Here is a 16,430-nt window from a genome sequence, read left to right on the forward strand (position 1 = left end):
CGACCCGCGCAGCTGAGGACCGACGCTAATTGCTCTCCAACCTGGTCCCGGGTCACCGGCGCATGCGCGGGTGGCCGCCTGCGCTCCGAGGGCGTCTCGCCGGCCTATTCCCCCCCCGCTGCTTTCAGTGCGGATGAAGAGCGTCGGGACTGCGGCGGCGATGAACAGTTACCGGGCTGCGAGGGAAACCGTCTCTAAGTGAAAAACACCTGGCGTCGAAATAGGCTGGGGGTTAGGGGTAGGTTTCCGCAGGCGTCTCCACACACACTTTTTTTTTTTTTAAAGATTTTATTTATTATTTGACAGAGAATGAGAGAGAGAGCACATGAGAGGGAGGAGGGTCAGAGGACGAAGCAGACTCCCTGCCGAGCAGGGAGCCCGATGCGGGACTCGATCCCGGGACTCCAGGATCACGACCTGAGCCGAAGGCAGTCGCTTAACCAACTGAGCCACCCAGGCGCCCTCCACACACACTTCTAAGGTGCCAGAACATTCTTACCAGCAACTAACTTGGAGACAGGAATTATCTGCAGGAAGAGAATTTAGGGGCTAGAACGGGAAGGGGTGAGGGGTGACGATCTCTCCAAGTTTCAGCACGGCGTTCTCAAGATGCTCTGGGCCCTTTTTTCACTTCTTCAGGGAGTCCCGCTGCCCCAGTTAATCTTTCGCTCCCCCTCGGACCCTTTAAGAAATTGCAGTCGCCATCGGGGTGGGGGGGTCCCAGTAGGAGCCCCTCTGTATTACAGCGTTCAGCCCCACTGTCCCCAAAGCGGAGACCGTCCCGAGGGAGAATCCCCAGACGCCCGCGGTGGGGTGGGGGCGTGGACCCTCCGCAAACCCGCGGGCTCGAGGTGGGCGGGGGCGCTAGGCTCCCCCGCCCCGGGCACCGACCCCAGGCCGGGGCGGCGGCGCTCTCCCACCGCGCCTCTGGGGACTCGCAGACGGCGGCGAGACGGGCCGGCGCGCTGGGCATGCTCAGTCGCCGGGCGCCGGGCTCGCGAGTCGGAAGCCTGTGCGCCGCCGCCGCCGCCGCCGAGCCGGCCGGGGCGCACGGAGAGCGCGCGGGACTCGCTGCGGCGGCGGCCGGGCGGCGGCGGAGGAGCCGGGCCGGGACAGGACCCGAGCCCCGCGCGGAGCTCCCGAACCGCCGGCGCGGCGCCCGCTCCCCCGCACGCCCGCAGGGCAGGGGCCGGCCGCGGCTGGCGTCGGCGGGGCGTGGAGGAACCGCGGCGGCGGCGGCGGCAGCCGCATCCTCGCCGCCTTTCCCGGCCGGGCCGCGTCCCGGAGCCGTCGGGCATGGAGCCGTGGAAGCAGTGCGCGCAGTGGCTCATCCACTGCAAGGTGCTGCCCGCCAACCACCGGGTGACCTGGGACTCGGCGCAGGTGTTCGACCTGGCGCAGACCCTCCGCGATGGAGTCCTGCTCTGCCAGCTACTCAACAATCTCCGGGCGCACTCCATCAACCTGAAGGAGATCAACCTGAGGCCGCAGATGTCCCAGGTAAGGGAGCCGGCGCGGGCGCCTCCGCCTCCAGCCGGCATCTCCCATTAATCATCCGGCTAATTTCTTTGTGTAAATGCAAACATCTAGGTGCGCTCAGCTTGCCCTGCCTCCCAGCCTTCTGCTTTGGGGACCGCTTCGGCTTTTCATACCTTGGCTTGAAATGGTTTAGGCGGTTTAGGTCTTTAGCAGAATGTTGAAGTCCTGCGTCCGGAGATGGTATGAGGGTTTCGTAAAGGCTTTCTGTGAGGCGGGAAAAAAAAAACAACCAAAAACCAAAACTGTCTTAGGGTGCCCTTCACCTACTTTTGTGCGTTTGTGTGTGTGTAGGGCAACAAAAGGAATCTGATCCAGCTCTTTTACAATAACAATGGTGAGGGATAAACGGATGGGGTGATTTTGCTTTTAGTCTGTTCTTCTGCTTTGCGTTTCGTCCCCATGTTTTCTTGAAAGAGGAACCGTAACATAAATGATGACTCTAGGAAGTGGAGGGCGTTCCGGTACCGTTATCTGTACAGGAATGCCACTGGTCAAAGGGAGGAAAAGGGAGCACCATGCCGCGGTTGTCCCCGAAAGCCCCTCGAGCTTGTGGCCAGCTGCCGAGCTAGGCTGTGTTTACAGCTCTTCTTAAGCTATGTGAGAAGGAGGGAGTCCAACCTCTGTCAGCAGCGACAGGAAACAAGAAGTTTCGCTAGAGATTGTGCTTTCCTTCATTCAGGGCTTGCTCAGGTGGTGTGGTGACCTCTTGGCTCCTGTAGCCTTGCCTGGAGGTGCCTCCTCGAGGGGTTACAAAAACAAAAACCCAGCAATTCTGGAAGGCTGTGTGCATCCTAGAGTCAACTCAGAAGTCACGGCTCAGAGGCATAGTAGTTTCGTGGTCCTGCCAGAAAGTTTCCACTCAGAAAGATCTTAAACACCGGTCAGCACATCTATTTTCTCTTTGTAATATTAAAAAATCACTTTCAACTTAAAAGGGAGGAGGGGTCCCCTCCAAGACATATTTTATCATTAATCCTGAATGGTAGAGCCTCAACTACTTGGCAGCCTTTTACAATGGAACTGACTTCATAAAATTGAATAATTAAAGTTAGAGCACACACATTCATCTCTTCTTCACGTCAGTGTTTCACCAGGGTCCCTCTGCACCCCAAATTCTGCATCCCTTGCCTAGCCTATCTGCTTTCAGTCAGCTGGTCAGCAGTCCCCCAGACGGAACGGGCTTGTAAGTGGTGAGAACTATATGATTTTAGAAGTGAGGTAAATTATTTCATACTTTCCCATAATCCTGGATGATGAGTGCCAAATCTGTGGACCTGTTCAGAGTTGTCTCAATTCTGGATATCCTGTTAAGGGTTTTTTTTTTTTTTTTTGAAATTTTATTTGCGCGCGAGAGAAACAGAGCACAAGCAGGTGGAGAAGGAGAGGGAGAAGCAGACTCCCCACTAAGCGGGGAGCCAGAAGACGTGGGACTTGATCCCAGAACCCTGGGATCATGACCTGAGCTGAAGGCAGACACTTAACTGACTGAGCCAGCCAGGCGCCCCCTGTTAAGGGGTTTAACAGACATTTCCATTAAGCTGGAAGCTGCTGTTCTGAGCAAAGTTCTGTAGGGAGCTGCAGTTGGTTGTGAGTTTACAGATCACCATTTTCCACCTGGCCTATAGCCTCAGGAGGCAGTGTGGATCAGGATGCTTTGGCCCTCCATCAGGGAATACAGTATTGTGTGCACTTCCTGAAACTTCAGTTTCCTGGAACCCTCAGGGGTTGTTCAATAAGTTGTTCTCAATAATCAATTTTTCTGGACAGCTGAGGATCTTCCTCTCTTATTCTTCTAACCTTTATTTGAATGTTAACAGTGGATGAGAATCTTTTCAAACGTGTTTGTGCTCTTTGTTGAATATAGCCAATGTAATTTAGTCTTTGATCACTGAGGAGCATCATTATAAGCATCATTAATGAAAATGGAGCACATATGATGCTCTAAGAACTCGATTCCCTGCTGGGGTACTGCAGTGAACACATCAGGATCCTTACCCTAAAGGAATTATTACACTGTGCTATCAGATAAGCCACTAGCTTATAAGGAGATAAACAGCTGAATGACTTTCCTTGGGCTATTTTGCTTTTGGAATCTTAAGCCTGTCCAGTCCTGAGATTTCTGGTTCCAAATTCAATGCTTTTTTCTCTGTAATGTACTGTGAGTGAGGGCTTCTCGCAAAAGTGAACCCCTGAAGGCTAGTACCTGAATGATTTAGAATTTGTTTAAAATGAATTAAAGAGGTAGACATTAATCAGTAGTCACCCATTTCATCATTTTCATGACTCATGAAAATCCAAGAAATTTGGCATCTGGATTTATTTTTCATCTGAAAGGGTGTTCTAGCTAGGATAAAAAGCACATAGGCTCTTCTCTCCCAGAACTGTTTATCTGTGATACTTGTATCGGGGGTGCATTGTGGAAGGGCATGGGTTGTAACCTTGATGTCATTTTTAGTGGTTAAGAAGGTCTCCGTGAATGCCTATAACCAACCGTAAATCTATCAATGAGATTATCTTAATCTTACTATTTGGAAATGGAAAATTTTTCTTTATGTCCTGGGATGAGAGTAATACACCTTATGAATTTACTGACCACTGTGTATGGTATAGGTAAACTTTGAATTGTCTTAAAGTGAATTCAGGCTTTCAGGGTTCTTTCAACACCTATCTGGCTCTGTGTGCCAGGCACTGTTGTAGATACTGGCTTGGAGCAATAAACAAAGGCAACAAAATTCCTGCCCTAAAAGAATTTATATTTTAGTGGGGGAGATGGACAATAAAGAAATGACTACATGTATATGTCCTATGAAGAGATTTCAACCCAGTAAGGGACTAGAGCAAAATGTGATTCGATTTCATAGAAGGTAGTCAAGAAGGGCTTCTCTGAGGAGGTGACAATTGAGCAGGGACCTGAAGAGGGTAAGGGAATGCAGGAATATGGATGTTTGAAAGAGTATTGCTGGCAGAGGGAGTACCAAGTACAAAGGTCCTGAGGCCAATTAAATGATGGGTATCCTGGAGGAATAGCAAAGCCTTTGTGGCTGGAGGAGAGTGAGTGTGGGCAAGAGTGGTCATGATGAGGTCAGAGAGAAAATGGCAGCCAGATTTTTAAGACTAATGTGTCCTTGTAAGGACTTGGACTTTCCACTCTGAGTGAAATGGGAAGTCCCCTGACCTGACTTACCTTCTCAACAGGGTCACTCTGGCTGTGTGCCGAGAGTAGACTGTAGAACAGCAAGAATGGAAACAGGCTAATACAGTCACCCCAGCAAGAGATGATGGCCGTTCTGGCCAGAGCGATAGCAGGGCAGATGGTGAGAAATAGTTCAGTTCTGCATATGTTTTGAAGGGAGAGTCAGCAGGAGTTTATTGATGGAGCCAGATTAGGTATATGGGAAGAGAGGAGCCAAGAGTGACTCCAAAATTTTGGCCTGAGAAATTGGAAAGATGGAGTTGCCCTCATTGAGATGAGGAAAACTGGAGCAAGGCTAGCTTTCGGCGGATGTCTAAAGGGGGCAGGGAGGTCTGGAGCCAGTTATGTTTGAAACGCCCTGTAGACATCTAGGTGGAGATGCTGAGCAGGCAGTGGTGAAGTGGGGATATAGATGTGAATTTTGGAGTCCGCAGGGTATAGGTGGTATGTAAAATCATGAGACAGGATGATATCACGTAGGGAGTAGTGTAGAAAGAAAAGGTCAAAGGGGTGAGCCATTGGGCCTGCCCACATGCCAAGGGTAGAAGGATGAGAACCTATAAAGGAGCTGAGAGGAAATAGCCATGAGGCAGGAGGGAAATCATCGGAGTGTGGCTTCAGGAGACCCAGTGAATAAAGTGTTCCTGGGAGATACAGTGAGCGGACATGTCCGATGCTGCTGATAGATCTAGTAAGACAAGGATGGAGGATGGACTGTCAAAAATGAAATTTTTTGGCGATTTGACAGAAACAGATTTGGTGTGTGATGGGCAAACACCCCATTGGAGAAGAGCAGGTAGGAGGAGAGGATCAATACCGAGAGCTATACAAGTATCCTTCTCTTTTCTTTTCCAGTAACCACCACCACAGCAACAATACTCCCAACAACAACAATAGAGGGTTGTTTTCTTATCCAATAGAATTTTAATTTTATACTTATTAAAAGAGCTTTTAGTTTTAGACAAATTTTATCACATGGCAGTCTTGTATATGTATGTGTGGAAAAAACAAGTATGTGTATAAGAAAATACAAAATAAGTTTAATGTGTTCCTAAAACTTTTCACTCAGATTGCCCCTCTTCTGATGCCGTTTCCTCTGTCATTGATTTCCGTGTTTTTGACTCTGAGCAGCAAGTGTTGGTGATGCAGCAGTTCTAAAAGAGTATATCACTATTATCCCCAGGATTTCCTTCCAAGCTACTAACACGAAGTTGGGCTTTGATGCTGTTACTACTTTGTCAAAAAAAGGTTGAAAAAAATGGGAGAACTTTATTTTCATTATACATAACTCTACATGGTTTTAAAAGCTATGATTATATTAGTTTTAGCCTTAAGGTGGGTGTTCCAATACATGTCTGCACTCCCTGCCCCCCAAACAAGGTGGTGGTGTGTGAAAATGACTGGGTTATACTGCAGGGAGGTGAAAAGGCAGTCGTTGTCCAAAAAGAGTGGTGTGCAGTTAGTTTTAGTTCAAAATAATGTCACTATTCAGTCCCCTCAGAAGTCAGTAACCTCTTAGCCATTTGTGAGATTATTCTCTTGGATAATCTGTCAGCATAATGTTAAACTTCATACCAATTGAGATCTTTTCATGTAAAGGAGTTGAGTCCTATTAAGGCATCTTAAGCACTTGTTCTGTAGGCATACTTGATGGCTTAACCTGGACTCTCCAGGAACCAGAGCCTGGGATAAAGGGTAAAGTGCTGAGACATTATTGGTGAGGTGCAGTCCCATGGCTGCCAGGGTGAGGGAAATGGGAAAGTGTGTGTGTGTGTGTTTTGTTGATGGGGGAAAATTATATCATGTTTGTAATGCAGACAGGTTTGATTCAGTATGGATACCAATTTCCTAATTTTCAAATACAATAGACCCTTTTCAAAATTATTTTTCTTAAACTCTCTATGGCATTTGACATGGCCTTTTCTGTTCCTTCTGAAATTCTCCCTTGATTCCTACTACAGTACACATTCCTCATTCTCTCATTGCTTTTACTATCCCTTCCTGTTTCCTTTGCTGATTTCTCTTTAAACATTCCATAGAAATTTGAATTGCCTCCTTCATTGTCTTTGTTCGTATTCTCTTTCCTGTGTCTTCTCATGTCACTGTAACATTACCTGCTTTTCATACCTCAATGGATCCCAAATTCATGCCGATAGCCTATACCTGCCTGTTTGGCACCTCCGCCTCTATTGGTGCCATCATTTCACGGATGGAGTGGTGAAAATCACATGATCAGACTTCATTGTGCAAAGCCCTCCCCCCGCCCAAAAGCAGAGGGAGGGATGAGCTTGATGGGGCAGAGCTGGGCGTGAGCAAACCTGCTGCTGAAGTTCAGTCAGGGGAGGAGGCAGTCAGTGAATGCCATGCCAGAGAAAGGGGTGGGACAGGAAGGGTAGAGAAGGACAAAAAGATGGATGTGATGGAGAGTTGGAACGGACAAGGCTTTGGGGCCTCTTCAATGCAGTGAGAGCCAGGAGTATCTAGAATGAGCCTGTGTTTCAGGCTTGGGTGATGGGGGCACTTGGAAGGGGAGGCAATACAGAGGAGGTGCAGATTTTATAGGGAAAGGGAGCACCTTCAGTTTTAGCTGTGGAGTTTGAAGCTATTAGTAATTACCCTCCATATTCTCAGTGTCAAGCATCCTGTTCGCTTATTATTTTCTTTCTGGCTCATTCTAATACCTGAACTCCAACAATCTTTTGAACTCTTGGTCCTACCACCTCTTCACTGCCTTCATGTCTTCACTTCCTTCCTCCTTAGCTTAAATACTGCAGTCATGATAATTCAGCTCCTCTTGATTTGTGAAACTCATTTGAATAAAGTGCAATGCTCCACTTACTCCTGCCTGCAACTTGGCTGCTGGGTCTGATGGAGGAAAACCTAGGACACTCAGACTATTCTCACTTTAAATTCATGATCCCTAACCTCAGTGGGCACTCTAGGCTACCCAGCCATCTGATTGCATTTCTCTAGACCAGATGTTCTCAAAGTGTGGTCTGGGGACTCCTGGCAGAGGTCCAGAGATACCTTTAGGAGTTCCATAAGGCCAAAAATCTTTTTTTTATATAATAATTAAGACATTATTTGCCTTTTCTTTAATTTTCTCACAAGTGTGTAGTGGAGTTTTCTAAAGGCTGCATGATCCTGCTGATGTCATTGCTGTGATGGACCATGGATTATGTGCTTGTAGATATTTTAAAGATTTCTCAGTTGAGACTACTAGTATGTTAAATGTTGATAGATCTAACCCCCATGAACATAAGCTGCTGGGGTTCTCAATAATTATTTTTTTCTCAATTATTTAAAGAGTGTAACAAGATCCTGAGACCAAAAGGTTTGAGAACTGCCCATTTACTTTCTGACTCTCCCAGATGACTACTTGTATCTTTTTTTAAATTGTAGTTGACACACAATGTTGCATTAGTTTCAGGTGTATAACAGTAATTGGACAAGTCTATACATTATGCTATGCTAACCACAAGTGTAGCTATGATCTGTCACTATACAACATTATTACAGTGCCATTGATTATATTCCCTATGCTGTACCTTTCATCTCATCCCTGTGACTTATTCCATAAGTGCCAGACCGTATCTCCCACTGCCCTTCACCCATTTTGCCCATCCTCCCACCTTCCTGGTACCTTTTCTTGTTAAATCTCATTCACCTTTGTCTCCGTTCTTTCCTCTCATCTGGTTGACCTTGCTTCCTATTCTGCTGAGAAAACACAATAAGGAGAGCTTTCTCAAATTCTCACCTTCTTGCATCTGTGCCCATAGACGATGCTTTCTCTCCTGTTCTATGGGTGGATTATCAGTGCTCCTAGTGAAGGCCAGTCCCTTTGTCACTCTATCCCCATGCTTTCCTGCATCATCTGTTTTCTTCTGGATCTTACCATTTGAATGCACAAATGCTGTTAGTTCCCTCATTTGATTCAGGATATATTTTCAAGGTAGAGCCACAAAGGCTTGCTTGAACATTGGGTGTGATGGAGAGTGAGGATTCCTAAGGGTTACCTGAAATGCTGGAGCAAGTGGCTAGTCAACCTCCTTATAACTGTTCAGTGGTTCCTTATGGACAGTGGGATAAAATCCAGATTCCTTCGTAAGCATACAAGGACCTGTTGTCTAGTTGGCTAAGGGTGTCTGCTCCACCTCTCAAAGCTTTCTTTCACTCTGTGCTCCTGAACTTTCTGTGGCTTCTCAAATGAACTGTGCTGTTAAATGTCCATGTTATTGCATGTGCCCATTTCTGTGCTTGAAATGCCTTTATCTGTGTGATTGAAGAGGCCTTTCAAGAGTCACCCTGGCTGAAACTATGGAAAGAGCCTAGATGTCCACTGACAGATGAATGGATAAGGAAGATGTGGTATGTGTATGTATATGTGTGTGTGTGTGTGTGTAATATTACACAGCCATCAAAAAGATGAAATCTTGTCATTTGCAATGATGTGGATGGAACTAGAGGGTATTACGCTAAGCGAAAAAAGTCAATCAGGGAAAGACAATTATCATATGATCTCACTGATATGTAGAATTTAAGAAACAAGGCCAAGAATCATAGGGGAAGAGAGGAAAAAATGAAATAAGATGAAACCAGAGAGGGAGACAAACCCTAAGAGACTCTTAACCTCAGGAAACAAACTGAGGGTTGCTGGAGTGGTGGGGGGGTGGGAGGGATGGGGTGGCTGGGGGATGGACATTGGGGAGGGTATGTGCTATGGTGAGCGCTGTGAATTGTGTAAGAATGATGAATCACAGACCTGTACCCCTGAAACAAATAATACATAATATGTTAAAAAAAAGTCACCCTGGCTGATCACTTACTGCCTTGTGCCACACTGTGTAGTATACATAGGCAGAGCACATTCTTTGCACCGTTTTCGCAATACTTTGTGTCCCTTCCAGGCTGTGACTTGCTTGAGGCTGCCATAGGCTTGTTTATTTATATACATCTCTAGAAATTGACACCAAGACTCATACATAATCAGAAACTAAATTCATGGATGAATGGGAAATGACGACTTTGTTTACTACCTTTTCAAACATCTCTATGGATTTTAATAAGATGTACTTGGCACTATCATTAAAAATCAAAAACATCTGTTGATTGGGTGGCATTATGAATAATAGATATTACTTTACCACTTAACCACCTGAGTGACTGACTATCAGAAAGTGTCTAGAACCGTTTGTTGTTCTTCCTTTTATCTAAAATAGGCATAATAAAAGGACCTACCCCTTAGGGTGGTTGTGAGGACTGAAGGAATGAATTAGCTCTGTGATTGGCACGTAACAAATACTCAAGTGTTAATGATTTTTACTGTGATGATTACTACTGCAGAAACCTACAAGGTGGAGGGTTAACACTTTCCATTAAATTTCCTTGTCACACTACCATGAAACAGTCACTGTTAGTTATCCTCATGTGATAGCTACTCTCCAAGGCTAAGAAGAGTCTAGGATTTGTGTTAACAAGTAGTTCAGGGTGGAGCCAAGATTAGAATTAGAATGTTTAAAGCAAACGGAGTTTCTTCAGCAAGGCTTTTGGCACACCTGAATGTGAATTGTGAATTTGTTTTCCCCCATTGTATTTGTTCTCTTATAGCCTTTGCTTTAGAGGAATGTTCTCAGATTGGTTTTGTGGTTATCACTAATCCTCCATACTAGTTACTGAGTAATAATTTTGGTTTCAGGGTATTGAATGTATCAACTGGATTATTTTATACACATTTATCTTACGCAGTGTAAAATGGGAGATAGACCTCTGACAGGTTTATGATGGGGAAAGGAAATAAAATCAGGTAGAAAAACTGAGGAAAGTTAATGAGAGAGCAAGAGAATAAGAGTAGCTGGTCCTTTTTGGCCTTTTAATACTGTGCCTGGTAACACCTGGTCCTGAGTGCATGTTTTTTATGCTCTATTCCCTAGTGGGGTCAGGAGTGCCTACATTTCTCTGGGTAGCAGGAACATCATTGTTGTAAATAGCAGGCTTTCAAATGGTTCTTTTTTTTTTTCCCCTTTCTGTATTATAGCAATTCTTCTTGTAAATGCATGGACACCTATTATTTAGAATGTTAATTAGAATATTATACCCCCCGCCCCATTAACATAGATCCTGCATTGTGTGAAGGGCAGTCACAAGTTTGCATTTTGCCTTTCCCCGGTCTTAAGCATTTAGTGGACAGAACCACGAACAGCAAAGAAGTAGATACTTTTGATTTTCATAGGAAATGATTTTAGAATTTTGTGCCGCTATCTGAATGTGCTTTCAAAATACGTGTTGCGAGAATTGTAGTCAGCCTTTGAATTGCTTGCTTAACAGGAAGCCAGCAGGATATGCTGCTCACATGGGAGTTCTCTAAAGGGTCAATTAATATGGAATAGTCAATGAAACACTTGATACTCACCTTCCATGATTTTCAAAGTACTTGTCTTAAAATAGATCAGTAACAGCTGGCTTGAATAAACAAGCATCTTGCCTCTGTGCCCGCTAATGTCAGCAGCCTTTTCCTGGGAGCATGGGGCAATATGGTTTAATGAAAAGGCTTCAGGCCAGGAGTCCGGGGACCTGTGAGGTGCAGCTCTGTCTCTGACATGTGACGTTACCAAATAGCTGCTTCTCTTTGTCTCTGTCTTCCACACTTACAGCAATAAGAGCAAACACTGACATAGCAGTAATATGCTGAATAGCAGCTAAAATTTTTTATGCATATTTAGAGCTCATTAAGAAGGCATTATGGTTTCATGAAGAGAGCTTTGGGACAAGACAGAGATGTTTGAATCCCAGCTCTGGCACAGAACTTGATGATTTTGGGAAAATTATTTCACTTGTTGAGTCTCCATTTCCTCATAGGCAAGAGATCGTAAAACCTACTTTGCAGGATTGTGATGAGAATTAAATAATTTTTGTAAAACACTTGGGGCATAGTAGGTACTCAGCAAGATTTTATTTCCTTCCTCCTCTCCCACATCCTTGATCCTCATGAGTCTCAGAGCCAGGAAGAACAAGATCTTATCACTGTGCCACAGAGAAGGAAATGGAGGTGTGCACTAGCTGAAGGACTTTGCTCAAGGTCACACAGACAGGAAGTGGTGAAGACAGGACTTGAGTCCAATTGTCCTAATTCCAAATGCTGTGAAGTTTATCATTCCTGCTACCAAGCTGAGTGCTTAGATGGTGACTTGCGTGGGGAAATGCCTGGGAACATGTTCGGGAAACCAGGCCTGCCCTGCAAGTGCAAAGTGACATTGTATTACCTTGCACTGAAGTTTACTGTATTTCAGCTAGAAATGTCTAAACTGATGAAACTAGTTTTCACCTTCTTGAGAGTCTGATGATCTAGTTCATGGATTATTTGTGTTTTGGTAATTTCCTAGCTCTTCTGCTTTCTGTTTGGTTCTGTTTTTACGGGAATTTGTGCATATGAGTTCATTGATTAAGCCATCAATTTGTCTATTAAATATTAAGTTTTGTAGTGGATACTGAGGATTCTAAAGGTAAATAAAACTCGGTCCCTGGTCCAGTGTGGCTTTTAGTCTACACAGCATGGATTTTACTTCAGGCATGCCTTTATAAAACCAAGGTAGGGGGGAAGGGAGACCATAATTAGAGTGAATGAGCATGGCAAATGTTTGGTAGGGGGTAATGCATTTTTGGGTGCATTGATAATTTTGCTTATGTGCAGGGTATGATGTGTGAATGTGTGTGCCTGGCTCAAGGTATTTCTGTCCTTCCCGTAGACATTTGTCTAGAATCTCCTATGTGCAGGGTACTGGAGTCCTCAAGATAAATTATAGGAACTTTCTGCTTTTGTGGGGCCAGGAGAAAGCAGATTTGACCTCAGTCAGCTTTTTGCAAGAATACAGAAAGGAAGTAAGTCATTGGATGCTACAAGGCAGGTGCAAAAGTGCACGCAGCTGGGTGAGCGAGATGAGACCAGAAAGAGACATGAGTGGTTACAGGAGAGGAAGAAGGCTTGAGAAAGAAACTGGGCGGGGAGAGTGTGTGTGAGATGAAGAATGTGCAAAGACACTCAGCCCTCAGTGATGTCCCCAGCAGGACAGTTATTCTGAGCAGTGATGAAATATCCTCCATAACATTAAGACTGGAATATGGCCGCATCATTTGCATTTGGTGTGAAGATGTTAAGTTCTAGGACTTTGGTGCATAGCCTGCAATATCAGATGATGGCCCTTTCTCTTGAATATGTTAAATGCTGAGGGAGCAGAGACCGTATAGAGAGATTCAGCTACATAATGGGCATCTGCAGAAGTGTCCAAAGCCTGCTCTCTTTCTGCCTCTAACCTCCTGACTTGCCAACTCACTTCCTCACACCTACCTAACCGTTCATTATTCTCCCTGTGCTCTTTGTTGACTGATACCTCTTCCTTCCTTGGTCCATTCTTTCTTGGCTGCATACTCCTGAGTCCTGCCCGAATGTGTGGTCAGACTTTCCACATTCATCCCCAGTTCCCTTCACCTTCTGTGACATCAGCTGGGCCGGTCACCCCTGCCCTGCCGTGCCCTCCTCACAGGCTTTCCTGCTCTTGCTTCCAAGCCGAGAGGGCTGTTGGAGAAGCTTGCTCACCAGCCTGTGTGAACTGCCCAGCTTCACTGCAGCTGGCCCTGGTGCTCATGACCTCTCGGCTGTGCCTCTTGTCGCCCTCTTGGCTTCTTATTCCCCTAGTCAGACTCTAGCTGTCTAAATCTCAGACACTGAGTCCCCAACTTTTCCTCCATCCCTGCAGGTTCACTTGGTTTTTATCGTTACCACCCGGTCCTCCTGAGTCTTGTCCTCCATCTGTCCCAACCACCCCCCCAACTGGTGACCCCTGTTACTGTTACTAGGAGTAGCAGCTGTCCCAAACTTTCCAAGTTACGTTTATGCACACATTTTTGCTGCCTTCCTGGGGGAGAGTTTTGGGTCTTGAAGAGAACATTTAATTAGAAGCCCAGAGAGGACCAGGGGTTATGAAAACTTTGATTCTGGGGAAATTGGACACTATACACTAGAGGTACTCTTTTTGGTTTTGTGGTCTCCAGAGGCCAGTGGTGTGCTTGAGTGAACATCCACCCATGAACCAGAAACTCAAGTCACCTTTTTCAGGTTGCCTGTCTCCTTTTGCAGCCAGCTTACAGCATCTGTTTTTTGCAAGCTTTTTTGGGGGGGAGGGGGGTTGGGTAATGTCATTCAGTTAAGACAACTTTTCCTTAATTATGTATGCTGTGCCTGGCAGAGAAAGGCTAATTCTCAGAGTGATACTCCAAAATGTAGATTTGGCAGAAAATTTTTAAATTCCCTGGCATTTGACCTTCAAATATGAAAAAGCATTTGTTGGCTAAAGGAAGTTAGTAAGCTTAGGACATAGTCAGCCACACAAGAAATGCTTGAGTTGAGATTATTTATGATGACGGTGTACTTGAAAATAGAACCTTGTGTTTTCCCATAAACTGTACTTGGGGGTTCAGTAGAATACAGCAATTTATCCTCAGTGAGGAGGAAGCAGGAAATCTCTGGAGTTCAGAATGAGCACTAACATGAAAGATCTGGGTGCTTCCAGAGACCTCATTTAAGGAGAGAATGTGTCAATTGTTGTTAACATCAGTTTCATTCCTGTAAATAAATAAAATGATAAAAGCTGGACTCTTGGGAGTATTTATGTGGTGGCTTTGATAGTTAAATCCTTATTGAATCCTCAATCTTGATATATAGTTCCATTTAGTGACCTTAGCGAAGAGTAATGAGAAATTTGGTAAAGGATCTGATTTTTTCCCTTCCATGTTTAATAAGTGGTTCACCAGTTTCAGTGATGCATATAAATTAATTTCACCTACCTAGCTAGCCTTAAGCTATTTGGCAAGCTTGCCCATTTGGCAGTTGCCTTGCTGTGTTTTATGTAAAATAAGCTAAATGAAGAAATGCATTTAATAATACTAAAATAATACCCTTGTCTCTCTAAAGAAGAGGTAAAATAGATTTCTTATATTCTGTGTAAATGCAATAAGCTAAACTTCATTTACACTAGCCATTAGACAGTTCCTAGATTCTGACTTAAAACCTAAGGACATTTCATTTACACACTATTCTCATAAACTCATGAGGCAACATTGTGTAGTTGAAAGCACCTGGGCCTTGAATACATCAACCTGGCTTTGGATCCTAGCTGTGCCACTTATAATCTTGGGCACCTTGGGCACTCTGATCTTGGGTTTCCACATTTATAAAATATCTGTTGGCAACGTTGTAGGGATGAAATTAACTGCAGTAATGCACATTCCGTATTTGGCACTTAGTAGGTACTCATTTATTGAGTGTTTCTTAAGCCTGTTTTTTAAATCCAGGGAGATTACAGGTTGCAAGTTAAAATGAGAAAGAGGGACAGCTGAAAGTTAAATTGACAGTAGTTAAACAAACCCTATAAACCATGGACTCAAAAGCTCAAAAACCATATTAATCTTGGACTGTGGAGAAATGCTGCCAAACTGATCCAACATACTGCACTGGGCTCTAGGGAAGGATCGTCCTCTTTGAATGGACCAGTATAGCAACTAATTGTATTGTTCAAAGAGTTATACAATTCTGGAGCTGGAAAATTACCTTAGAGGTAATTTTAGCTCAGCTCCTTGGTTTTAAAAATGGGCAATCTGAGCCCTCATTATGCAGTGATTTGCCCAAGGTTACTTGGTTTCCTGAGTAACAGTGCATTACTTTTCTTATGACAGAATACTTAAGACCCAGATCCTTAAGAGAAGTTTAAATCATATTAATCCTTAAAAACAAAAACAACAAAATATTTGGGAAGATTGGAAAATAATTGAGTTCAGAATTTCTCCTGTGAAGTACTTATTATAAAGGCCTTACTCTCTTGCCTTCAGCTCTCTCCTTTACTCTCTACCTCCCTCTGTCCATCCATCCCTTGGATACAGTAGTATAGGGAAATCTGTGGGAATAGGGTTACAAAGTGTCAGATTTTGGAGCTCAGAAAGTCCTGGAAAAATTGACAAAGCATTGAAAAATGATTACAGTGGACTCTTGAACAATGTAGGGCTTAGGGCTACTGACCCCCTGTCCAGTTGAAAATCTATGTATAACTTGTGACTTCCCAGAAACTTAACTGCTAATAGCCTGCTGTTAATCAGAAGCCCTACTAATAACAGTTGATTAACATATTTTGTATATGCATTATACTGTATTCTTAAAGTAAGCTAGAGGAAAAATTAAGAAAATCAGAAGGAAAATAAAGTCCTGTACATATATGTATTTAAAAAATCTGCATACAAATGGACCCATGTAGTTCAAACCTGTGTTGTTCAAGGGTCAATTATAAAAACATCTGTGAAATGAGAGATCTGTTGCTTAAAGGAGTAAACCTCCACCATCCAGAAACTTTGCCGCCCAGAATTACTTGGTTCCTAAGATAGCTGAGGTTTAGCCGTTTTAAGTCAGATAACAGTGTTTCAGATTCCCAAGTAACACCAAAACCTATGTTATTTCTCCAAAAATCATGAGTTCCATAAAATTGTGGACCGTTTGTTCTTCAGCTTTGTTTTTAATCTTAGTACCTGGCATAGATGGAGAGCTCCTGTGAATGAATGACTATTGAATGAATTCCTACCACCAACTGTAATACTGGTTGAACGAGAATGCCAGATTTTATGTTCCTCATCTTAATCACAGGATGCAAAAACAATTCAT

General features: G+C 44.2%; 1 protein-coding gene across 1 annotated transcript in view; it reads left to right on the top strand.

Moving 5' to 3' along the window:
* The first annotated feature begins 1,102 nt into the window (after positions 1-1,102).
* Positions 1,103-16,430, top strand: part of VAV3 (vav guanine nucleotide exchange factor 3) — a 357,055-nt gene continuing 341,727 nt past the window's right edge. The window contains exon 1 of the mRNA XM_035017895.1: positions 1,103-1,500. Coding sequence (XP_034873786.1) covers positions 1,297-1,500 — 204 coding nt within the window. The 5' untranslated portion in view covers positions 1,103-1,296. The remainder of the gene's footprint in view (positions 1,501-16,430) is intronic.

This window comes from Mirounga leonina, unplaced genomic scaffold (assembly GCF_011800145.1).
Source record: "Mirounga leonina isolate KUSES-001 unplaced genomic scaffold, KU_Mleo_1.0 Mir_173, whole genome shotgun sequence".
NCBI classification, from domain to species: Eukaryota; Metazoa; Chordata; class Mammalia; order Carnivora; family Phocidae; genus Mirounga; species Mirounga leonina.